The 26771-nt window shown below is 41.2% G+C and overlaps 1 protein-coding gene across 3 annotated transcripts in view; it reads left to right on the forward strand.

Annotated features, from left to right (window-relative positions):
* Positions 1-24756, forward strand: part of edaradd (EDAR-associated death domain) — an 85864-nt gene extending 61108 nt beyond the window's left edge. For 2 of the 3 annotated variants that reach the window (XM_078557327.1, XM_078557328.1), the window contains exons 2-7: positions 5252-5307; positions 7139-7187; positions 17350-17429; positions 18986-19027; positions 19659-19710; positions 23861-24756. In XM_078557327.1, the coding sequence (XP_078413453.1) occupies positions 5252-5307; positions 7139-7187; positions 17350-17429; positions 18986-19027; positions 19659-19710; positions 23861-24240 (659 nt within the window). In that variant the 3' untranslated portion in view covers positions 24241-24756. The remainder of the gene's footprint in view (positions 1-5251; positions 5308-7138; positions 7188-17349; positions 17430-18985; positions 19028-19658; positions 19711-23860) is intronic. The other variant, XM_078557329.1, reaches the window with a different exon arrangement.
* Positions 24757-26771: the final 2015 nt, after the last annotated feature.

Consider the following 26771-nt stretch of genomic DNA (forward strand, 5'->3'; position numbering starts at 1 on the left):
TTGCTAGCATTGCCCACATCTGGAGATTTTTTCTTCTAAAAGGTTCAGTTTATATAGGATTAATCCTAGATTAAGATACATAAGCCATTTAGACTATTGATTAGAATGGTTCTTAATTTGAAGTATCAAATAGTCCAACTATCATAGGCATTAGTTTCATTATTTTCACGTGTTACATTAGCCTTGTGACAATGAGTTAACATCTGGTCCTATGTAGTTCTTGCCATTATGATAGATAGGGTTGGCAACTGTGATTAAATGTATGCCCCCATGCTCCAGCCATTAATCAACCAACACATCCATCCTTGTGACGTACTGCCTTCCTATGCCAATTGGAAAGCAAAAAAGACTCAATACCTAATTGAGCCAAACAGCCTTTCCCCCGATTTTCAATATTTTTATATCTGGTAAAGAGAAATATTCAAAGAAAATGACAAAAATATATATTTTTAAATGTCCTGATGATTTTTCTCCAGGGTTGCACTCAGCAATATCCTGGAGATTGATCTTCAATTCCTGCAGACTCCAGGCCAACCCTGGAGGGTTGGAAACCCTAATGATAAAATGTTTACAACAGGCAAGGCCTTAAAACTCTATCAACAGAGCAGCCAGGACAGCAGGATAGTCAACAAATGGAATAGAAAAATAGATTTAATCAGAACTGGACGATCCTATTTATGATTCTTGGGAATTACATATGGATCTTTGACTTTATTCATAGGGTGCAAAAGCAAGGAAGTTATGCCAAACCCTTATAAAATATTGGTTAGGCATCAACTGGAGTATGGTGCTCAACTCTGGGCACCACACTTTAGGAAGGATATCAAGGCCTTGAACAGGGTGCAGATTTACTAGAATGGTACCAGCTATAAGGGACTGTGGTTATGTGGAGAAAGTGGAAAAGCTGGGGTTGTTCATCTTAGACCATAGAGACTTAAGAGGAATTTTGATAGATGTATTCAAAATCATGAATGGTTTTGATATAATAAATAAGAACAAACTGTTTCCAGTGGCGGAAGAATTGGTAAACAGAGGACACAGATTCAAGGTGCTTGATAATAGAACCAGAGGCAACATAAGGAAACATTTATTTGCACAGCGAGTTGTGGTCTGAACTGAACTGCCTAGAGGGGTGGTGGAAGTAGATTCAATAGTAACAGGGATGTGGGGAAAGAGCAGGGGAGTGGTATTAATTGGATAACTCCACCAAGGAGCCAAACAGAATGGCCTCTTTCTGTAATAAAAGCAAAAAACTGTGGATGCTGGAAATCCAAAACAAAAATAAAAATACCTGGAAAAACTCAGCAGGTCTGGCAGCATCGGCGGAGAGGAACACAGTTAACGTTTCGAGTCCATATGACTCACAACAGCAGAACTGTTGAAGAGTCATACGGACTCGAAACATTAACTGTGTTCCTCTCCGCCGATGCTGCCAGACCTGCTGAGTTTTTCCAGGTATTTTTATTTTTGTTTTGGCCTCTTTCTGTGCTGTATTATTCTATGTTTCTCTAAGAAATGAGTGGTAAGGGATTGGGGAATGATCCAGTGACATGATCCAATTAACAACAATCTGGGAAATGGCATTTTATTGTTCTCCAATATTACCTCTGTTCCCATTTAGAGGAATCTTCTGACACATCAATGTTAGCAAGTATTATGATTATGTCCAGGTCAAAATGAAGACAACTAGGAGAAATTCAGAGGAAGATAGTTTACCAAGAAGAAGACAATTGTATCATTACAAAAATAACATCTATCAGACATATTATTGCAAGGGCTTCAGACTTCTGTGTGTGATATCTGAGCACAAGTATGCATCCTGTAAAAGTGACTGAATTATTGGACGATCACTATTACAGCTGGAGCTCTCACTGGAAAGATGAAACAGTTCTGATGAGTTTTACCTAAAATATTTTTCTTTTCATACACTGACTGACCCTGTGTATATTTTCAGCATTTCCTGTTCTTAGTTCAAACTTTCATATTTTTTATTTTTGTTTAAACTGCTTATTTGCTCACTGACACCTACACTTCTCAATAAGCTAAAACTTTCTGAAAATTAAGACACTTCTACAGGATGCATACTTGCAATCAGGTGCTGGAACTAGGTGGCTGAATCCCATTTAATAGTGTGGCTGGTAGATGCAATTTTTGTAACGTTGTAAGCACAGTACTCACTGAGTTCTCAAATGTCTTGCCCTGAAGCTTTAATTCATTACTCTAACTGACAGCACAACACAACATCAATCATGCAGAAGATTTATAAAATAATTCTGTGGAACAACTCCACACATATTATCAAACCTCTATTTTCAGAGAAATGGAAATGTCAAACCATCAGAATCACCCCGGGGCGAGCATTAATCATCATTCTCTTCATATATGATGAACTGCAAAAGCCTTGTGTAAAAATGAAGCAACACAGAGATCTTCAGGTTGCAGCGTGAAAAGATATTTGCATTTGCTTCATGGACATTGGTTCAGTTATACCTGAAAGAGGCTTTAAGCAGATTTATTTTAAACTAGTAGAAAAAGTCTTAAGCCCTAGTTTTGCAAAGGCCATGCCTAATGTGAATGAATCTGTGGTGGAAGCAGGATCCCTTTAATGACACAAAATCATTACAACATGGTAGGAGATCACTGGCCTATCAAGGCCATACCAGCTCTCTGTAAAGCAATCCAGTCAGTCTCAAAAGCCCTGCAAGTTTATTTCCCTATAATATTTATGAGATTACTCTCTTCCTAATTTTAATACAATCCCTGTGTGTGAAAATCTGGCACTGTAAGCTTGACCAACAATTCAATTGACTCAAGAGTGGGCAATATGAGGTTACTCTCTTCCTAATTTTAATACAATCCCTGTGTGTGAAAATCTGGCACTGTAAGCTTGAACAACAATTCAATTGACTCAAAAGTGGGCAATATGCAAAGTAGCTGTTCCTAAATAGATGTTGCTTTCATGAAAGCAGGAAGAATATTTGGTGTGCCCAAACTTCTACTTCCAGTTGGAGAACGCTCACTAGCTGCAGAAAAAAAGATGCCAGATCAACATTGAATGTCTGCAAATAATCAAAGAATGAATGCCGTGTTACTAATGATAAATATATAAAGCTGACTGATGAATTTAAATATTCAAGAGGAATAGCAGGAAAGCAGAGCATATGATTAATAGCAATCATACATTCATCATGGAAAATGCCAACCACACTTCTTAAAATTTATGTTCAGCTAGGTTCAGTGAGGAAACTTGGCATAATAAAACCTAAGGAGCAAGCATTGGGTCAACATTATGGTGATAGTAGTCATGTGAAAGTGTGAGAATACACACAATCATAAAGATTTACATAAATCTATAGAAGGAGAGCATTTTACAGTGTAGACTATAAAACAATAGTCTTATGGTTGCCAAATACCAAGACCTTTATCACTCATGTTGGAAATTTTGGCTCATCAAAGGGACCTAATGCCTATTTCAAGCGTGGGCTCTGATCACCCCCTTTTTCTGCCTTTACCAATATGGCGGGCTGTGCACTTTCAACCTGTCATGTCATTGTGCTTTTGTTGTGATACAAAATGTCATCATGCTGACATGTAGATTCACAGGGACAAATTACTGCCAGATTCCATGGCCCACCCCTACTTGCAATTCCTTCATGACAAGATGCTCCCAGGCCTATCTCCTGAATAGCTATCTGATGTATGTATGCAGAGGTTGGAGCAAGGCAGAAGAATAAACTCAGAAGAGAGGCATGAATTGGCATCACCTTCCCCGTGTCCAGTAAAACTGTAGAAACTCCTATATTTGAACATGATAGACTATATAGTCGATGTGATTACGGGATTCTAAAGCAGTTTAGTCTCTGAATTTTGTCTTTAAAAGTTATTTATCTTGGAATTTTGCTTACTATCATTGCCACATTGCTAAATGTTGACATAAGTAGCTTTGATGATTGGGAATTGATTTTGTTTTTCTCCTACCCATTCCTAGGTCAAAGCAATTTGTCTTAGAGCTTACCTAAACTTAGAGTTTAGGTAAGGAACATAGAAACAGAGTAGGTCATTCAACTCCTTGTGCATCTATGCCATTCAGTTAGATCATGAGTGATCTGTATCTTAACTCCATCAATCTGCCTTAGTTTTTCATCCCTTAATACCCTTGCCCAACAAAAATTTATCAATCTCTGTTTTAAAATGTTCAATTGATCCAGCTCAACAGCTTATTGGGAGAGAGAGTTCTTGGTTTCCACTACCCTTTGAATGAAGAAGTACTTCCTGACATCACTCCTGAATGGCCTAACTCTAATTTAAAGGTTAATACCCCCTGTTGTGGACTTCCCACTAGAGGAAATAGTTTATCTTTATCTACCCTATCAATTCTATTAATTAACTTAAACATCACAATTTGATCACCCCTTAATCTGCTAAACGCAAGGGTATGCAAGTCTCATTTATTCAGCCTGCTCTCATAATTTAATCCATTTACACCACCCCTGCTCCACCCCCCACCACCCCAACCACCCCATTATCATTCTGGTGAGCCTGTGCTGTACTCCCTCCAAGGCCAGTACATCCTTCCTGAAGTGAGGTGCCCAGAACTGACTGCAGTACTCTAGATAGCATCTAACCAAATCTCGTTATAGCTGTAACAGAACTTCCATCCTTTGTGTTCCAGCTTTCTTGAGATAAAGGTCAACATTCCATTAACCTTTTAAATTACTTTTCTGCTTTTCCACTTGCTTTCACTGATTTCTGTCATTGAACCTTTAAACATCTCTACTCCTCCATTGTTCCATTTAGAAAATACTCTGATCTAACTTTCTTGGGCCCAAAGTAGGATGATCTTGCATTTACCCATGAAAATTGTGTTATAGTTATTTTTAATTTATGTATTTTCCTAGTTTTTGTTGCACCACTGGCCAGCCCAAGGTCAGTTAGAAGGCCTGCTTCAATCCTCCAGTAGTTTTACTGCAATAGTGGCCTTAGAAATTAGGGATCCATTCTCTTGGATCTTTTTTCCCTACCTGTGTGTAAGGTCTTTGGCTTCCCTCACCACCCCCTGAGACCGAGTGGGTGAAATTAATATAACGCGTTCAATCCCAATATGTTGCATTGAAGGAGTGTTCATAAATTGTATGCATTGATTTTCTTATTATATGTTTCACAATTATGGCATCTCATTTTGTGTAATGTTATGTAGATTACTAATTTTTCTTTTTTTGATGGACTGTTGTTGTGTTTCTGCTTTTAACAGGAGAAGTTGCCAGAATTCCAGTTGAGGATACAGATCCTAGTGTTCCTGCAGAAATGGTATGACTAATCTGCACTTTGTAAACCTTTTCAAGGGCTTGAATGACTATAGTGTATTAATCATGATGCTTCTGCTTATTTTATTTACTTGCCCTGGCATTGAATCCTCAAATTCCTTAATTTTTGCAGCAAACAGCCACTTGAACATGAATAAAATTTGCATCTACAATATTGTGGCAGTGATATATTATTTCAGGCATGTTTTTACAAGTGTAAAGCAATAGTATCGACAGCATATTTCAATCTTTTTGTAAAAGTGTTCATTCTCATTAGCTAAGATCAATGGTGCGATATCCTGTTTATTAAAATATGTAATGAAATCTGTAGTAATAAACAACTGTTAGTTATCATATATTTTTCTCCATTTAACAAAGTTGGAATTCCTCCTACTTTCTCCTTTTACCCCTCATGCAGATATCATTGGACCAAGCTTTTGTCAAAAGTATCTTCAGCTGACTCTGAGGAATTTTGCAACAATAGCTATGTGACTAAGCTGCCCATGATTTTCCCCCTCCATTCCCTATGGAAACGTGTACAGGAAGTTTCTGTTTTACAGTAACACAGATTAATTCAGGAATTAAGGCATGTGAATGGTGGGGTTGAACCTGAGTTAGTTGCAACTTTGTGAGGGGAATTTGGCTGCCAGATTTGCCACAAAACAACAGTGACCACTTCAAGAGTAATCTATTGGTTGTGGAATGCTTTGGGACAACTTGAGAATATGAAAGATCCTATATACATGCAAGTTTTACATTACAACGCAAAATTAAGATCAGTACTCTTACTCCTCAGATTTTAATCCATTTCCAACTGGCTATGTTCTTTGACCAGCTCCCTCCAAAGACTCCTATCCACTGCCACCACTGTCCTCAGTGTAGGAAGGCTTGCCCTGTGGCTCTAGCCTTACCACTTCAATACTGTTTAAATCCAGTGTGATGACAAGACTGCAGTGAGCAGTTTTATGGTGGAACTCTTAACCGCTGTTACATAGGACAGGATTTTTCTGATAGCGGGCTTTCTTGCCTGCCACTCGAAGAGTTGGTGGCGAACACATCCCTGCCAACCTACAGCAGTCCCACAGACATTTAACGCTCCAAGGAGCTTTAATTGGCTGGAGACGACTCCCACCCCTTACTGAGGTGGAAGCCCTGTGTCAGAGAGCTGCTGGTCAATCCGATTGGCCAACAGCTCTATAGTCCAGCAGTGACAGTGGCAGCAGTGGCCAGGACTGGGACTACAAGCAGTCTACAGATTCTAAGTTCCAGAATCCAGGACCAGGTAAGTGGTAAGTGTGGGGGTGGGGGTCTCATGGCATGTCAGGGGGGTGGGGGCAATGATGGAGACGTCAGGGAGAAAAGGAGCTACGGCAGACCTTGGACAGCGCCTGATATGAAGGGGACTTTCAGGGAGGCACCCCCCTCCTGCCCAAGGCGCAAGCAGGGTGACCTGTCTGACTTCCCCCACTCACCCTTAACTCCTCCCATCAGCCTCAAAATTGAGACTGAGTGGGAAGCAGCACTTAAATGGCCAATAATTAGCTCATAAATAAGAGGTGGGCTGCCCTAAACTTCGCCTGCCTCACATAAAATTGTAGGCAGATTGAGGGTGGGCGGGAGCACCCCCCTCCCCAACCCCCCACCCCCCCACCTGCAAACCCATTGGCAATGGACTGTAAAATTCTGCCCATAATTCTATTTGCTTCTGTTGCAAATAAGATCTGATTTCTTCTTACACACAAAATCTAGGAGGTAAGACCTTTGCAATTATTAACAATAGATTCTAAATGTGTCTATACGTGTTAAGTAATGTTTTTATCTTTTTGCTTCCACAGATTGAAAAATATCCTATTCAAGCTACAGATCACAGTGTTTCCACTAAAGGTATCAATTTTTGACTCTAGAATACGGTACACACCAGACAGAATTCTCACCAACCTATAATTGAGACAACTATAATGCATGATGCAATGTGCTTTTACTTGGAATAAAAGCTGCCTTTTTTGTATGATGGCCAACATGTACAATACCATTACTTTGCATCAGCAGCCATTTAAGACTTGATGCTTGTAGAAAATTGGGTGCCAAGGACAAAGCAGTTTAAGCACTTTTATGTTCCTGATCTTGAATATGTGGTTGTGAAATGAATAATAAATGCTTAGCATGTTTGTATGAAATTCCATTAACTATTATTTTAACAAAGGCATTAACCTATTCAAAATCATCAACCTCAAATTTAATAAATAGGTCAGTGCCTTTGTTAGGTTAGGGGACCAAGCAATTTCATACAAATGCAGTAATGAGCTTACTAATAACTTTGTGCAGATTTCAACTCCAGTGTTTCCAGGCTTTCTATCATTGTGACGCACTTGATGGAGTGAGCTTCTTTCATGATGCATCCTGTGGGTGCCTGAGAGCCCCAGGCTGAATCCTTGAGGAGAAAGGGTAGCTGGAGTGAGATCGAGCTGCCTGGCACCCCTCTCGCTTACACGCTGTTGAAGGCCAACTATGACATCAGCAATGGAGTTGAGCCCGCGCAGCAGTGGAGAAGTGATGTCCTGGACCAAGGTCTCCATGGTGCCTGCCTTCCTACCTACCAGTGTTGACCTCTGTGCATTGGCATGCCGGCACTATTATCTCAGAGTGAAGCTGGACAGATTCCCCCATCATGTTTTGTACTTTGAAGAGTGCAGCGGACATCCCTTCCTGATGTTCCCGAGCTTGCCTTTGTAGCTCCAGCAACTGTGACATTACTGAGTCCAGAGGCTCGTCATCTGACTCAGACTCAGCAAATTTCTCGCCTCCAGCAATCCCCTGAGTGCCGGACACCTGGGAAGTCCCTGCTGCCGTCTGCTGTGGATCAGACAGTGCAATGTGTGTGATCCTGAGAATATTCTAAAGCTAGGTCCCACCGAGGTGGAGGGTGTGGGTGAGCGCTGTGACGGGATTTCAAGGAGGGTGCCTCCAGATTCTTCTTCAGAGGTTTCTTCAGGGCTTGATTGGAGGCCCTGGGTCATGGAGTCCGTTGGCTGTTTCCCAGATGTGCCTGTGGAAGGAAAGGCAGATAATTAGTGCATGGCAGTGGCCTGTGATACAGGATACATCTCTCACAGCATGGTTGTCTGATGTATGTTGCACTGCTGGACCCTCATTTGGTAGAGCACTGCCGACCTCACCGTCAACACAGGACCGGTCCAGACTGTCGCCGGCCAGCTGGATGGCTCTGTTTTCAAAGCCCAAGAGGACCTTGATTTCAGGCATTCCTCCACCAGTCTGTGACCGCTCCCTGTTGTTGTGTGCCAGCTTGTCCTGCATGAATAGAGATGGAGAGAGTGTAAGCAGGACGCCTGCCAGGCCAGATGATAAGTATGCCTGACGTGTGGGTGGTGAGTGGTCTCATGGACAGGATGAGGACAATGACGGTGAGTGTGTGGGAGAGTGAATAGTAATGTCCTTGAACTGTCAGTGAGTGAGATGTGTGATGGGTTTTTGAGTGTGAGTGGAGAGTGATGAGAATAGTGACTTACACTGGTGGAACAGAGGAGATAATTCATCCTCTTGTGGCATTGGGTGGCTGTCCTCTTTAGAGGGGCGTTGGCGCTGACCACCGCTGCCACCACCTCCCAAGCCTGGTTGGTCAGGCTGCTGCCCGTCTTGTGGCCAGAGCAGGGTAGAGGACATCCCAGAGGGACTCCACAGCATCCAAAAGGTGTTCCAGTGATGCATTGTTAAACCTGGGGCTACAGTCTTTTTGCCTTTCGTGGACATCTTCCCTACAGCAGTCGTGGGCTGGAAGCACTGAGATGCGCGGCTGGACTTTAAATATGGCGCACAGCATGATGAAGCAGCGAGGTGATGGCGGGCAGGTGAATGAGACCTTGCCCGCCATGGAAACAGCGTGTTTCCTGGGAATGCATTAATAATGATACAGCATGAAAACCCACCATTGTTATTCAACACATTCACAGGAGTCTGCTAGTGTTCTTTTAACAAAAGAGTAAAATAGTTATTAAACAAGAAAAGATTAATTATATTACACTACTCCTTCACCCCAGCTATACCTTTACAGATGTATACAAATTTGTAAGAATAATGCAAGTTACAAAATCTATCTTTATGCTCTAATGTTCACAGTAAAATCCATGTAAACTGATTGGCAAACTGTGGTCAGACACACCACACTCCAAAACCAAGTGACAGATACCACCAAAGCAGATTCTATGGATCTGCCATCAACCCCCCCAGTCACCCGTCACACTTTGAGCCAGCCGGTCTCACTGAAACTCTATCTTCCTCATGAGGGTTTCCAATCTTCATGCTCGAAGAACTTGCCTTGGAATTTCCCCCAAATGACAGTTCCATTTGGACAGCTTCAACAAGGATTCACCTCCAGGGTTTCAAGCTCTCCTTATGATGTTTCTTCTCCTGGTTCTCTTCATGCATTCAAGCTTCACCTTCCAAACACACTCAGACTTCAGCTATGCCAACAGAACACCACCGCTCCAAAACCCCGTAGTAAGGAGTCACCAACCTTTGATTGTCTCCTCAAATGTTCTTGCTTCTCTCAAGTCCACGTGGCTTTAAGTCTGCTCCCTGCAGCTCTGAATCTTTAATTTGGAGTCTTTTCATCTGCTCCTTACATTTAGCTTCACTGAACAGGACCTGTTTCTGATTCTTGCCTTTGTTCCTTGACTTGACTGTCTTCTTGGGACCTCTTTCTGTCCTGCTGCCTGGTTTTTGGGCCTTTCTTCTTTGATCTGGGACATGCTCCCTGCAGCTCCCATGTCCTGCTTCTTCTGGCACTTCTTGAAGAATGGCACTCCTCTGTGGAGATGTAGAGGTCACCTGACCTTCTTTTCGTGCTGTTTCGCTTTCTTCCACTTCTCCTCTTCTGTGCAAGTGCAGAGCTGGCTTCCAACCTGAAATAAAAATAAAAAAACAAACTGTGGCATATGCGTAGAGCTGTTTACCAGCCTGAAGACAAGAATATGACCCAGCTGCGGCCAGCGTGTACGCAGAATCTGAAGATTGGGGAAAAAAAACCTGCGCATGTGCAGCCAATCCAAGGCCAGTAGATGTGCAAAGACCACCAGGGCCTGCTGGGAACTGTAGTTCCCAAATTCCGAGGCCCAATCTCCAATTTAAGATAAGGTGAGTTACTTTCCCTCTTTTCCCTTTGGGATTTGTCACACCTCTCCCTTGAAAGAAAATAAGCTTCACAGCAGTGAAGGTTTCTTTACAGTAGCCTTTCCACTTGCCTTGCCAGAACTTAACATCATAAACTTCTAACAAGTAGCTTATTACATTTTATACAAATAAGCTTTTCATCTCATTTCACAACTACACATGTCATTTCGTATAATTACAAAGATTTAACCAAAACGAAAGTCAACAAATGTAACCAGACTTGCGGAATTTGTACATCATAACTTGACCCTTGCATTTCTTTTTATCTTATTCCCAGTCTTTAGCTGAACAAAGAATGGTTCATTTAAGTCTACAGCCCAATAGTCCTTTATGTTAGCTGCAGCCGTAATTCCATCCTCAAGCTCATTTTCCAAACTCAAATCTGGTAAATTCTTATTTTGAGATAATAAGGTCAAAATGCCATCTTTGTATGTTAACAACTCACTTCTCCTCTGATCAAAATCTCTTTTAGCATCTCAAGGATGTCATTGAGATGCCTTTTATGTTCACACAAAAGGGTTTCATGCTCCTGCTTGGTCTGATCTTTGAACATTTTATGATCTTGTTGTTTCTCCCAATCTCATTTCAAACTGGTCTTTTTCAATTCTCTGAGCAATGTCAATCACTTCCTCCTTCTGGAGTTTTATTGTTCGTTCTGACCCTTTAATTATTTTACATAATTCATGAACTATATCATTCCACTCCTCTGCAGGTTTCAAATGGTCTTTTGTAAACTGTTCACTTGCCTGGATTCCAGCTGCTGTGTCTTGTGCGTTAACACCAGCAAGCACTTGTATACCAATGTCTCTAGTTATTGACCCTTCCGGATTTTTGTGGTTTCAGTCCTTTTCATTGACAATTCTTTAGTTTCAATTCTGCAGGCACTTCAGTTGCTTCCATATTGCCCATTACTGAGGTTGATACATCAGTAATGTTACTTGGATCAGTTCTTTGTTCAACTGGGTCACAATTCAGCAAGGAGTTTTCATTCACAGGAACAACTTCGGAACTGTGACACTTCATACCACACATCTCCTCTTTCATTTTCTCTCGATTGCATCGATATTCAAGAACCTCATTACACTTTTCATGACAAAGCTCTAATAGTCCGCTAATTTTGGTTCTTAACTCTGCATTCAGCCAACTGTTCTGATTCACCAGTAATTCCTTTTCCTGTTCAAGGCATTTTCACAATACTTTATAGAAACTTCTGATGCTTGAACTTCATCAAGTTTTAACTGAAGATCAACCTTCATCAAATTTGTTTCTACAAGTTTATCATTTAGACATTTCAAGTCCTCAGTCAAGTGTCCTGCTTTCTATTACTGATGCTCAATTGTTCTCACCAATTCTATTTTTTTCTTAGCAAACTCCTCTTTTGTGTGTGAAACTTGGTTCTCTACATTGATCAGGTTTTCCTTCAATTGCTTGTTATCGGCAATAAGCGTCTCGTTTTAAGACCAGCATGATAAAACGCCTGCTGCAATACATTTGTCACCATGTTACTATGTCTGGTAGCCAAATCATTACCCAGAATAAAACCTACCCCTTCAATCGGTGATTGAGGAATAATTCCCACTGTAACTATTCTATTCATGAAGTGACTTTGTAAATTGACTTTACAAAAAGAAACAAGTTCATAAATTCTATTAATATCCCTTATTAAGACATTTTCTTTCATAAAACAATCTGGATCACGGATTCTATCATCAGACACCATTAATGATTGATCTGCCCCTGTATCTCTCAAAATTTTAATTTCTTTACTTATTTTCTTGGAGGATTAAAGGAACACTTCTCACTTTGAGATAAAACATCCAGAATCTTCAGCAGCCTGACTCTCTCTAGCCGTAATCAAAGAAGAATTCTCTGAACTATCCTGAGCCATATCTCTCTTTCCCGTAGGTTCTGACGGAACACGTTTCACCTGCATCACTGCTGCAGTTTTAATAGCCATTTTATTTTCTGGTGCAACCTTCCCAGAGGATTCCTTAGGTGTTCCTGCTACTGCAATAGGTATCCTATTTAGTTTCCAGCAAGTAGCTTTAGTATGTCCAGTTTTGTTACACGAGAAACATACAATTTTCTTCATATCACTTTTAGGTTCTAGCCTACCTCCTTTATTATTTTGGCGTCCTTCTGTTTGCTTTCTTTTCCATCACCAGATTTTCCATTCCTCCAATTTTCCTGTTGATTCTCATATGATAATTTCCCCACGTCTGTGTAAAATGTCATAGGAATCAGCCAAAACTGCCGCTTCTCGAATCTTTGAAACTTGATGCTCATTTAAGTAAGTTTTAATGGTTACTAGGGCATGACTTTTGAATTCTTCCATAATCATGATTTCCCTCACGTTCTCAAAAGTTTTCTCTAACTTTAGCGATCGAAACTTCTGATCCCACAGCATTTAATTCTCTCTTGCAAATTTGACAAATGTCTGATTAGGTTTCTTTCTTATGATCCTAAACTTTAATTGATAAGCTTCTGGGACAAGCTTATAAGCATTTAGTATTGCCCTTTTAACCCCTTCATAGTCTGCAGAATGTTCTTCTGACAAACTAGGATACATATTCATAACTGTACCTGACAGAACGCTTTGTAACATTAAATTCCAGCATCTTTTGGCCACTTCAACTTCACAGATATATTTTCAAATGAGGTGAAATATCTTTCAACTCCATCCTCTGAAAATTTAGGCACTAAACGCAGATTTTTAGTTAAATCAAATTCCTCAGGGGAATCAGAATAATTCCCTGAACTACTAACTCTTCTTTCTTTATTTATTTTGAGCTTTTCTCAAGCCAGTTCATACTATCTGATTTCTTTCTCTCTTTGAAACTCAAGCTCAAGCTTTCGTATTCCCATTTCTTTCAATTTTTTCCTTTTTCCTTTTCCTATCTCCAGTTCGAGCTTTTTCATTTCCATTTCTTTCTTTCTCAAACTGCTTCATTTGCAACTGAATTTTTGCTAACTCTAGCTGTGACGCATCAATTTCATGTTTCCCTCCTTTTATTTCTAAATGCTGGGTAATTACTTTAATCATATCACCCTTAGGAAATCCTGCTTTTATTTCTACATTCACTTTATGTGCTAAATCTCTCAGTTTAGTCTTAATCATAGATTTCAAATAATCCACTGTTACATTTCCACTCCCAGAAAAGTCTTAGCAACAGTCAAAGCATTTTTGAATTCCAACCTATGTAATATACTTCACAGCAAATCCTGTTCAGTACCTCCACATAACTCATTTAAGGATTAATCAGTCCCACCTTAATGCGATCCTGGATGAGCCCCCACTTTGTTATGGCCCCAGCTGATGTTGCTACTAGACAAGTCAGACCCGGAGTGAAACCTGGCTTGATAGATTCTAACTTTTTTTGTTGTTGTTTAGAAATGGGGAGAGCAGTTACTGAACACATTCCCAGGAGTCTGCTGGTGTATTTAACAAAATAACAAACCATTTATTAAAATATAAAAGATGAATTATGTTACACTACTCCTTCACCCCGACTATACCTTTTCAGATATATGCAAATTCGTAAGGATAACGGAAGTTACAAAATCTATCCTATACTCTAATGTTCACAGTAAGTATACAGCCCATGTAAACTAATAGGCAAACTGTGGTCAGACACAGCACACTCCAAAACCTAGTGACAGAGGCACCAAAGTAGATTCCATGAATCTCCCATCAACCCCCCCACCCCTGGAGCACGTCACACAGTGAGCCAATAAGTATCCACCTCTTGGGTTTCAAGCTCTCCTTCCAATGTTTCTTCCCCTGGATCTCTTCGTGCGTTCAAGCTTCACCTTCCACATGCACTCTCTCAGACTTCAGTCGTGCTAACAGAACACCACTGCTCCAAAAGTCTGTACTAAGGAATCACCAACCTTCGGCTGTCTCTTCAAATCTTCTGACTTCTCTCAAGTCCACTTTACTTTAAGTCTGCTCTCTGCAACTCCTCCTCTTTGGCCTGAATTTTCTGGTCGGTGTGCGGGGGCAGGCCCCACTTGCCAACACGTAAAATGGCGCCCCGACGTCACCTCGCGTCAATCCGATCCTCAGTTCAGCAGGCGCACAGCAGAACTGTCAAAGGCCTATTAAGACCATTATCAAACTAATTGAGGTACATGTCTGGACTATCTGTCCAACCTTAACGTTGGCGAGCAAGCGACGAGCCCAGGTGGCCTTTGCATTTTTCATGGAACCTCATCCACAGGTGGGATGAGATTTCATGAAGGCTTTATAAGTTTAATAATTTTTATTAAAATTCATTGACATGTCCCAGCTCATGTGACACTGTCACATGGGGGGGACATGTCTGAATAATTTTAAACATTCTTTTATTCAACTTTACCAAATCAAAGTAATCCCCCTGAGGGAGCTCCATGCCTCAGGGAGATTTCTGCGCTCTTTCACGAAAGAGTGCAGGCCCCAACTCTCCCTCCTCCCCCTGCCTGCACAGGTAGCACTAAGCGCTTCCGGGTGCACGTCATGATGGGCAGGCCTTAATTGACCCGCCCATGTGAAATGGCGTTACGCAGCCGATCACGAGCGGCATTCAGCTACGCGCCTGCTCGCGCCCGCTCCCGAACTGCCCGCCCAACGGGGAGAAAATCCTCCCCTTTAATTTGGAGTCTTTTCCTCTGCTCCTTTTAACTTCACTGAACAGGACCTGTTTCCATTTTCTGTCCTTGTTCCATGATTTGACTGTCTTCCTGGGACCTCTTTCTGTCCCATACACTGGTTTTTGGGCCTTTCTTCTTTGTTCTGGGACGTGCTCCCTGCAGCTTCCATGTTCTGCTTCTTCTGGCACTTTTTGCAGAATGGCACTCCTCTGTGGAAATGTAGAAGGTCACCTGACCTTTTCATGCTGTTTCACTTTCTTCTACTCTTCTTCTGTACAAGTGCAAAATTGGCTTCCAAACAGAAAAAAAACAGCTGCGCGTATGTGCAGGGCCTTTTACCAAGCTGAAGACGAAAATATGCCCTAGCTGCATATGTGCAGCCATTCTCTGGAAGTGCATGCGCAGAAACTGAAGATTGAAAATAAAACAAACTGCACGTGTGTGGCCATTCCAGCCAAAGCATGTGCAGAGACCACCAGGGCCTTGTAGTTTGGAGCTGTAGTTCCTGAACTCCGAGGCCCGATTTCCGGTTCAAGATAAAGTAAGTTACTTTCCCTCTTTTCTCTTTGGGGTTTGTCACAATGGGGATTTCCAGGATTTTGACCCAGTGACAATGGAGGAATAGCAGTATATTTCCAAACTTGGATGCTGTGTGATTTGGGAAGAACTTGGAGGTGGTGGGATTCCCATGCACTTGCTATCCATGTTTTTCTTGGTGTAAGAGGTTGCGGGATTGGGAGTTGTTGTTGAAGAAACTTTGAAAAGTTGCTGCGGTGCATTTTATAGGCAATACGCACTGAACCCATAATGCATTGGCGTTTGAGTGGATGTTTGGCATAATGGATGGTCTGCAGATCACGTCTGCTGCTTTGCCCTGGATAATGTCGGGCTTCTTGAGTGGCCATTCTACTCAGAAAGAAGGGCCACAAGGGGGCTAATGTAAGAAATAGGAATATCATGCTGGCATTGTAGGGGGGATGCTCCTCTAAAAAGGCAGAAGGATATTATGACGATTGTTTAACCCTTGAAGTAGCTGACTTTGGTATACTTGATGTTGAAACTAGGCACAAAAAGTGGAAATGTCTCATTTCTTGAATAGTTCCATTTTGATGAAGTATTTTATTTTCTACTTTTTAAAAAATTCATTCAAGGGATGTGGGTGTCAATGGCTAAGCCAGCATTTATGCCCATCCCTAATTGCCTCTGTTGCTTTGCTTCGGATCTCTTCACCGAACCCCCCCCCCACCACCCCCTCAGTCTCTACAGGTAAGTTACCACACGATAGCCCAGGCATTAAAGTTCCAAAACTGTTGCACCATATGCTGTCTGCATTGAAACAATGCCAAAATGTGGCTCACAAACATCATGAGGAGAATTTTCTCCCAAATGGGGGGGCTGACCGGGAGCGGGTGCAGGCGGGCGCACAGACGATTGCTGCTTGCGATTGGCTGCATGCTGCCATTTTACATGGGCAAGCCAATTAAGGCGCTGAGCACTCCCTGTGCGGGCAGGAAGAGGAGGCTTAGTCAGGGCTTGCGCTCTTTCACGCATGTGCACAAAAGAGCGCAGAAAACTCTGAGGCACGGAGCTGCCTCAGGGAGTTTAATTTCATTATGAAAAATTTAAATAAAGAGAAAAATTTTTCAGACATGTCTCCTCATGTGACAGTGTCACGTGAGCTGGAACATGTCAATGAACTTAAATAAAAAAATTTGGTTGATTTATAAATCCTTCATGAAACCTCATCCCACCCATGGATGAGGTTTCATGATAAATGCGAAGGCCGCCTGGGCTCTTCGCCTGCCCGCCAACGTTAAGGTTGGACGGGCAGTTCCGTTAATTATTTGAATTCGTTTTTAAATGGCCTTAATAGGCCTTTGACAGTTAGGTGGGCGTGCAGCCGATTCTGGTGAGTGCCCGCTGAACTGAAGATCGGAATGACACGCGGTGACGTCAGGACGCGCGCCCGATTTCACTGCGCGTCATTTTATGCGGCGGCGAGCGGGGCTCGGCCCCGTATGCCGACCAGAAGATTCAGTCCCATTTATCATTTTCTGGTGTCATTTTAGCGCCCCTGTATATTATCTGGAAAATATTATCACTTCTGAGGAAAAGTTTATTTCCTTTGTAGCATAACTGAAGTGGGGAGTGTTTTATGGTAAATTTCTTTCAGTTATTGAGCATTGTCATCTATCAATATCTACTAAAGCTCAATTAATATTGCTGACAGGTGTTTCAGATCTCCTCGCACAGGACACGGCAACTGTTAACCTGAAACATTTAACTGCAAAGCTTCAAACGACAAGACGGGTAGGAACAAGTTTATTTCTACTTTATTCCCTTCCTTGGTTATGAGCTTTCACAGAGATTAAGTTTCAAAGTATTCTGTCCTCAGTTTAGCAAGCACCTTGAAAGGATTTTTAAATTTCTCTCCCTCTACCAACAATCACACCTAGGGACTCATGTATTGACCACCTACTTCAGCCTCTAAAGTAAGATATTAAAAATTGGGTGTCTTCAAAATAGTAAGATGGCAATGTCAGCTTTGTGATGAGAATTTTAAAATAGTTTATTTAGCACATTAAAAGCTGTTTAGTACTTCAGCATGCTGTATCATAGCAAGAAAGATGGGAAAATTGAATAAAAGCAAAAAACTGCGGATGCTGGAAATCCAAAACAAAAACAGAAACAGAAATACCTGGAAAAACTCAGCAGGTCTGGCAGCATCGGCGGAGAAGAGCACAGTTGACGTTTCGAGTCCTCATGGGTCATGACCCATGAGGACTCGAAACGTCAACTGTGCTCTTCTCCGCCGATGCTGCCAGACCTGCTGAGTTTTTCCAGGTATTTCTATTTGGGAAAATTGAATGGTGGACACCTTGAGCTGTTTATCTGCATTTCCTAATTTCTGGATTGAGTGGAGTTTGGGAATCCTTTCTCTCTTGAATGAGAAATAATTAAAAAAGAAAATGGAATCTGATCTTTAAGAGGATTGAAAAAATGAAATCTCTAGCTTGAGGTGATTTGCAATTTGTGACAGCCTTCCTACTGTTCTAATATATATGACAATCACACTCAAAAGGCAGCTGCCCCAATTGGGTCATCCTGTTATTTTCTAAGATTTTCTTTTCTCTGACTCTTTATCTGCATGTTCAAATTTTGTTGGTACCCGCAACCATTAATTCAAAAATAGCTTTTGTGGCATATTTCCCATCTATTTTCTGTGGAAAACATCCACTATAAGCCTGGGTTCAAGCTGATCTTCAGAAATGCACAAAATACTCTGAAACATTTAGGCATTATGAGTGCATCTGCTTTCTGCTGGCCAAGGATGACACCAACAGACCAGGGAGGATATAGAAGTAATTTTTAAAAATGCAATGTGTATTCGGTAGGATGTTAGTAAAAGTGCGGGGTTACAGTTATGAAGAGTGACATGACAAGTTGATGCCTTTTCGCTAGAGCCAAATGTTGAACTCCTGGAGTTTTTAAAGATTATAAATCTTTGTGGAAACATGAATAGAATTGTGGAATGTTACAGCAGTGAAACATGTTACTTGGCAAATTGAGACTGGTTAATTCTCCTGATGGGTGAGACAGTAATGAGAGGACAGATTTAAGATATTAACTTCACAGAGAGGAAGGCCAGAATGTAGAATTCTGTACCACAAACTATTGTTGAAGCAGTGTCCATGAGTTTTTGTTTTAGCCAGTTGCTTGAAAAAGATGAATAATAAAGAAAATGATAAGTTAACAGGAAAACTTGATTAAACTAGGTGGCTCTTGCAGAGAAAGGCATGGGGGGTAAATGATCTGCTTCCGTCCTGTATCATTCTGTGATTTTATTATTTCTAATTTTCCTTTAGTTTTCTACCCACACATGTCAGGACCATCTTCAGCATGGTCAGGTGAAGAGAAAAAAATCATAGTCATGATACAGACAGATGTACATTTTATGACTTATTTATTTTATTAGCATCATTTGCAACAAGAAGGTAAATCAAAACTTTGGTCTTGTCACAAATAAATCAATTGTTAGCGCAGGGCAACATTTGGAAGGCATCAATGGAAAAGGTCAAGACTTCTTGTGGCTGAGGTGAACATGAATGAAATTTCTTTATTCCAATGCAGACCACTTGTGGAACAGGTTGACATAGGCATAAAGAGCCAGTCGTAGGTATTATTGCATTAAACTACAATTGTTTGTATGCATTTTATTTACCTGAACTGCCTTAGAGGACTCTCCTAGTGGCCCAGTGACATAATGTGGAAGACCTCTTACGTTTTTCAGGTGTGATTTAATCATGGATGGCAATTGTAATTTGAGTTTGGTTGCAATAACTTGAATGCTAAGCATCTTTTATGACAGAAAAATACTGTAGTCCTGATCCTGTTGCAAACCTGTTGAAAATATGACTTCTGTTTAAAAACTCCTAGCTTTGTATTTTTGTTAAAAAATATTCTTCCCCATGCTTCAAGCCCAAATTTTGTGTTCTTACTATATTAACCTCACTGAAATATACTGTAATTGCCATGCAGCTTGAAGAGAATGACAGTCGACACACTGAAGGAGAATGTTTATCAGAAGAAGGTAAAATGAGCCATTTCTATGGTTAATTATCATAACTACAAAAGCTGGTGTTATTTGGGCTGAACTATACTGGTCAGTCTTATCAAATGTTATTTGATAAACATTACATTAAAAGTAGAAATGCAGTTCCTTTTGAACCATTTGAACTTCATTTATATTTATGCTGCAGTTGCTTTTTTTCCCAATCTTTTGGTTTGGGTATTCATTTCATAAATCTCTTGCACTAAACCAGGGTGCTGATTTTCCTAACCATTCCCCATATCCGTAAGTCAAAAGAAATGGGACAAAGCCATATGCAATGTCTCTGCTCCCTCTATGCTGCTTCATGATTCCTAGGGTGGACTGGTCCTTTACAGGCCCAGCAATGGCATGAAGAACAGGTAGGAGGGGACATCACAAATCCCCATCCCAAACTTGCTGCTGTGAGGTACCCAGATGCAGGGGCACCCCAAAGTGCCGGAACTGGACCTGCACTGGGATCCCTGCTCAGACCTCAGCAGTGTGCCAAATTAAAACTTCAGGGTAGGGTTTTAAATATTTTTTCATTACAAGCAACTGCAGTCAGTTTAACCTTGATCGTGGGCAAGCTTTTAGAAACACTAAACCAGGAAAAAGTTAACAGTCACTTGGACAAGTGTAGATTCATTAATGAAAGCCCGCATGGATTTGTTAAAGGCAAATGTGTTTAACTACCTGGATTGAGTTTTTTAATGAGCTAACAGAGAGGGTTGCTGAAGGCAATGCAATTAGTGCCACATAACAGGCTTGTTGGCAAAGTTAAAGCCCAGTGGCAGAGACAGTGGCAACATAGATACGAAGTTGGCTGAGTGACACGAAATAGAGTGTTGTGGTGAACGGTTGTTTTTCAGACTGGAGGAAGGTATACACTGGGATTCCCCAGGGGCCAGGACAAGGACCATTGCTTTCCCTGATGCGTATAATGACCTAGACTACTTGGGTGTGCAGGGCACAATTTCACAATGTGTGGATGACACAAAACTTGTGTATTGTGAACTATGAGGAGGATAGTGATAAGTTTCAGGAGGACATAAACAGTTTGGTGGAATGGGCAGACACGTAGCTGATGAAATGTAATGTAAAGAAGTGTGAGGTGAGACTTTTTGCTTGGAATAATGAGGAGAAGCAATATAAAATAAAGAATTCTAAAGAGGGTGCAGGAGCAGAAGGGCCTGCAGGTATATGCAAATAAATCAATTAAAGTGGCAGTACAGGTTGAGGAAGTGGTTAATAAGGATTTATTCATTGAGGTATAGAATACAAAAGCAAGGAAGTTACAGTGTAACTTTATAAAACACTGGTTCTGTCTCAAATGGAGTATGATGTTCAATTCTGGGCACTGCATTTTAGAAAGGATGTGAAGGCTTTAGGAACATTAATGAGAATGGTTCCAGGGATGAGGGACTTTGGTTACATGGATAGATGGGAGAAGCTGGGTTTGTTCTCCTTAGAGAAGTTTGAGAGCAGATTTGATAGAGGTGTTCAAAATCATGAATGGTTTGGACAGAGTAATTAGGGAGAAACTGTTGCCATGGGTGGAAAGGACGAGATTCAGAGGATAAAATTTAGACGAAAGGCAAAAGAACCAAACGTGACATGAGGAAAAGCATTGTTATGCAGCATCTAGTTAGGAATTGGAATGCATGTGGTGGAGGCAGAGTCAATTGTGGCTTTTGAAAGGAAATTGGTTAATCATTTGAAGATAAAACATTTGCAGAGCTACAGGGAAAGGGCAGTGGAGTGGGACTAGTTGAGTTGCTCTTACACAGACACGAAGGGCCAAATGGCCTCCTTCTGTGCTGTAACCATTCTATGAATCTATGAAATCTAGATCTATGGGCCATAGGAGCTACTGTTTCCCCAGAAAGCCCTAAGGATACCATTTAGGAACTCAGAGGCCTGTAGCTGTGCAGTTAGCAGTAGGCCCTACTAGAGAGGTAGACTGCACCAAGGATGCTCCCAGCCATCAAGGATAGTAAATATCAACACTTCTGAACATGGGCAGTGTAATACATTTTGGCTGGGGAGAGGGATGGGTCAAGAAAATCAATCCTACCAAGATTATTTTGGTTGCTATTGTTGCCACTGATGAGATTTTCTGAAACATTCCTCCCAATCCACTCTCACATTTTCTTCCTGTCATTCATCTGCATGCAGATCAAGAGTCTAAAAGTCACTTTCAATTAAACCAATCATTAAATGTGAATGCTAATAAGGTTGAATTTTATTCATTAATTTTATTTGTTTTAATTTCAATGCAATAATTTTCTCCTTCCTTGCTTGTTTTTCCCTTGAGTTGCTAGCTGTGCCTTCAGCACAAATAGCACATTGACTGCCCTTAGTTGAGTGGAGTGTTGATGGCCAACTTGTAATTTTTGATGTCAGGGTTTTAAGGAAAATTCAGGGTTTTTTCCAGATAGAGTTTCTTGGTGTGTTTCTACAAAGAATATAATCTGAATAACAGTTTTGAATATGGATGAAACATTTTTAAAACCACATAAGTTACAGTACAGGTGGAGAACGTTCTCCTTCTGTAACTATTGTCTGAAATGCCAGGGGGCTGAGGGAAGTGGTTTTGTGATGGGGAAGGGAAATGGAATTTAGAGCAAAATCCAGATCCAGCACGGGCCCCTTTCTAGCCCCGTTGCAAAATAGGCACTTTCGGGGGTAGGCCTATAAAATGATCGCCCATAAATGAGCGAGCACAAGATAAACCAATGTGAATGAGGGAAACACATCACACGGCCTATTGCCCTCATTTACAGCCATTGGATCACTGCACGGCAAAGATGCCTATGAGTTCCCTGTGTATTTCATTGCTAATTCTGTACTAGGCATGAGGAGAACTTTCTGCACTGAGCGGCCAGAGTGACTTGACTTTTTAACTAAAACTAGCAGAAGGCAGCTGTAAGTTTCAGAACACCACGGCTGCAAAATATCTCCCTCCCATGAGTTAGACAGGTGCCCCAAGCGATTATTCCTCAAATGTAAATCTAAACAGTGAGAGCCTGAGTTCAATTTTGAGGATCATTATACAACCAATCCTTTGGCCCGGATCTTGCACTCAGTTGCGAAGCAGAGACGTACGCCGCTGACCGCATTTAAACGGAAGTTCATACTTTTTTGGAGCCTAAAGCGGGAATTTCTTCTCCCAGCTGCAGCGTGGATCCGCCGGCGAATATGGAGGCCTTGTAGCGAAGTGCAATTCCAGCGAAACCATCCCTCCTTTGATGTCACTCAGTGATAGAAGTGCTTTAAATATTTTTCATCCTTTTAAATCTTTTCTTTAATCTTTTTTTAATTGTAGCTCCTAACCCTAGCGCCGCTCACCACCCCACTCTCTTTCGATCTTGCCCCCAGCTCCGCTTCCCTTTATTTGCACTCCCAGGGCGAAGGAGCCGGAGCTGCCAGACGGGATGGGGGGTGGTGGTGTGGGGTGGATGCCAGGGATGTGAAAGTGTTTTGACATTCCTGCTGCACTCCTGAGCAGGTTCTATGCCTGCTAGGAACAGCTCTAAATACATTTGCATAAATATTAAGGTAAGTACTAGGCAATTAGGCCATGCTGACAGGGTTCGCAACCCCCAGAGCCATTTAAGGCGAACCACAACTTCCAGATTCAAGCATAAGTTGGCTCCCTGGAAGCTGTAATTCCGTTGCGGCCCTTAATAGCAAATTATTGGAACTATAATTTTCCAGCAGGAGTAACCAGACGATGATCAGGAGCAGAAATGCATGGATTTTTGTTTCTACTGCAGTGATAAATATAAGCAGTAACTCTAGAGGTATTGGTGGAAAGCGTTTCTTTGGATGCGTCTGAGTGCCTCGAGAGCATATAGTTTACAGGGCTGTGTTTGACCTTGCAGACCATGTTCCCTGTAAGCCCAGTGGCCCACAAGTCCCCGTGGACGTTGCAAACGTCAGCCCCTTTAAATTACCGTTTGTGTGTGTGCCCGCATGAAAAAATTTAAAGGGGCCACACACACCCCATACAGAATGGGAGGGAACGTTAATTGTGGCTGCTATTAATGTGAATGCAGTATTGTAAAGAGGAGAAAAGAAGGATCAAACTTCAGGGAAAACTAAAAAAACAAGCTGTTTCCTAAAGCTAATTCCCACTTCTTGGTTGCAGATATGAAAGACAGTAAACCATGTACAGATTGTTCAGAAACTACATGTAAAAATTCACCGCTGTGCATCTCTCCTCCTTGTATTGGTGACTTGATGAATGATGAAGATTTACTGTACACGCTGAGGTTAAAGCTGGATCCATACCACCCAACCATCAAAAACTGGAGAAACTTTGCCAGCAAATGGGGCATGACCTATGATGAACTGTGCTTTTTGGAGCAGAAACAACAAAGTCCCACTTTAGAGTTCTTATTGAGGAACAGTGAACAAACAGTAGCACAGTTGATTGACCTATGCAAATTTTACAAGAGGGTTGATGTGCTAAAAGTCCTGGAGACATGGGTGGAGAAAGAGTGGCCAAAGCAGTGGCATACAAAATAAAGTTCGAAAGAAATTAATAATTAATACTTTTTGTAATCATTTCGCTTACAGTTCATTTTTTTTTCCATCAACTTGTGTCAAATATGTGGAGACAGGAAGTTCTGAAGTTTGAACACTTAAGTTTTGGGAAAAATATATTCAAAGTGATGGAAAAAAAATTGGGTAAGCAGTAAAATGGTTGAAAGAATTGTGTGTATTTGTGGTGTGGCTGCCTCAATTCTTTCCACGGCTGAGTATTTCCTTGTTCCTCATTGTACATGTAGTTCATTGAAGCAACAGAACAATCCATACAGAATTCGTTGTTAAGTGTAAACAAAGGTTTGGGGAAATTTTTGGATCTTAATGGATTCAAATGTTACATTTCTAGTTTGAACTCTGTTTTGTAGCTTTTTTTAAGTTTGAGAGTACATTTAAACTGCCACGTTGTGCCAATACAAAGAACTTCTGGCTGCACAAAAGTGGCAATATAACCTAGGACTGGCTTCTGGGAAATTGAGAGATTTCCTGAATGCCCCTGTAAATCAATGGGACTAGCGGAATAATATTTCGGCACAGACTAGAAGGGCCGAATGGCCTGTTTTCTGTGCTGTAGTGTTCTATCGTTCCAATGTGCTGTATTACATCTTTCCTTGAGAGTCCCGTGCCTTTTGGGGAAAGCCAATTTACCTCTGAAGACTACCTTGCATAGTAAGACCACGCAGTGTGAGTTTGCATCTTGGGCACTGAAATGTATTCTGCTGTTTTTCCTTGTCTCAAACCATTTGTACTACAACTAAAAAAATGTTTAAAAGTTTTGTCTTGTTATCCAACCGTACTAATGAATCGGAATATTGCTGAATGGAACCGAGTTAGTCCAGTCACGTGCGATGATATCTGTTGATTTTCAACGGACACTTAGATTGATGTAAGAATTCTCCTGCACCACAGGATTCTTCGAAACTAAAGTTTTCACCAGCAAGCAACAGTTGCCGGGAAGCATGGTTCAGGTCAGAACATTTAAGAAACAGCTAGATGTTGCAATGAAGGTGATGGAAGAATGTGACCAAATGGGATTCATTCTAATCTGTGATTTTGTATGATAATCTGGGTGGTCATATTAACCTTCTTAATTGTATCCTCACCTGACCACCTCTAATTGGGACACCAGTATATGATTTTTAGCTTCTCAACAAATTACTTTGTTTGTCTGGAAATAGACTTTGTTGCTAACAGATCAGTCATTTACAATATTAAAGCGTACTAAATTCACAAAGAGATCTGGCATACCTTTTTCTACTGAGTGAGCGCCGTGTGTCTTTTTAATCACAATGACAACACGTGACACTAATGTATCTTGATGAAATTGACATTGCATTACATAGTTGGACACCAACAATAAAATGGTTTGCCAATCACCTTTTTTATGAAGGGGGTTCCTTCTTAAATTACTATTAAGTGGCTCTTCAATCTTAATTCCTTTTATCACAAAAGGTTACTTCACCGTGGATGACATAATGAAATATAGGCCAGGACTTTACCTATGGTAGGCGAGCTGGGCGGGAGCGGGCGGGCACAGAGCCGATCCCCATTTGCGATCAGCTCCGCGCTGCCATTTTATGTGGGTGGACCAATTAAGGCCCACCCAGCGTAATATGTGGTCAGTAACGCTCAGCGCTACCTGTGTGGGCGGGGTAGGAGGGAGAGTCGGGGCCAGCAAATCTCCCTGAAGCACTGAGCTGCCTCGGGGAGATTGAATGGATATTAAGATAATTGAATAAATAATTTAAAAATATATTTAAACATGTCCTCTCACGTGACTGTGTCACATGAGCTGAGACATGTTTTTATATTCACAAAAATGTATTTATTTATTTAATAAAAGCTTCAGGAAACCTCATCCCGCTCATGGATGAGGTTTCCTGAAAAATGCGAAGGCCACTTGGGCTTTTCGCCTGCCCGCCAACCTTAAGGTTGGACGGGCAGTGTTACTAATGACAATAATTGCTTTCTTAATGGCCTTAATAGGCCATTTACATTTCACCGAATGAAACATCGCGATGACATTGGGACGCACGCCTGACGTCATCGCGCATCATTTGACACGTCAGCGTGTCGGGCCTGCCCCCACATGCGGACTGGAAGATTCTGCCCATAGTGAAATTGTACTTTCACAGGTTTAACCCTTGTTTTTGTCCAGTACAGTGTGGTCCATGACAAGCATGCAAAGGAAATTTAACGTGTTAGAAAAATGATAATGATTTTATGAAGAATAACTTTAAAGATTATTTTTAAAATTGCAAGTAATATTGTCTGTGGCAGACATTCTAAAAGCTCATTTAAATGTAGTGTAATGTAACATTAAACTTTTGAAATTTGTACTCTTTGTAACTATTATACCAAACAAATGAAGTTAAATCTTGGGCGCACCAAAATGGAAGGTGTTAGCAAATGTAGGCCAAAAAATACAAGTTTTCTATTGGTGCTTTGCAAGGAAAGAGTTTAGTGTGACGGACTATGACCTCACACTGTACTTTATTTCCATATGTATATAA

Source organism: Cetorhinus maximus, chromosome 14 (assembly GCF_964194155.1).
Source record: "Cetorhinus maximus chromosome 14, sCetMax3.hap1.1, whole genome shotgun sequence".
NCBI lineage: Eukaryota > Metazoa > Chordata > Chondrichthyes > Lamniformes > Cetorhinidae > Cetorhinus > Cetorhinus maximus.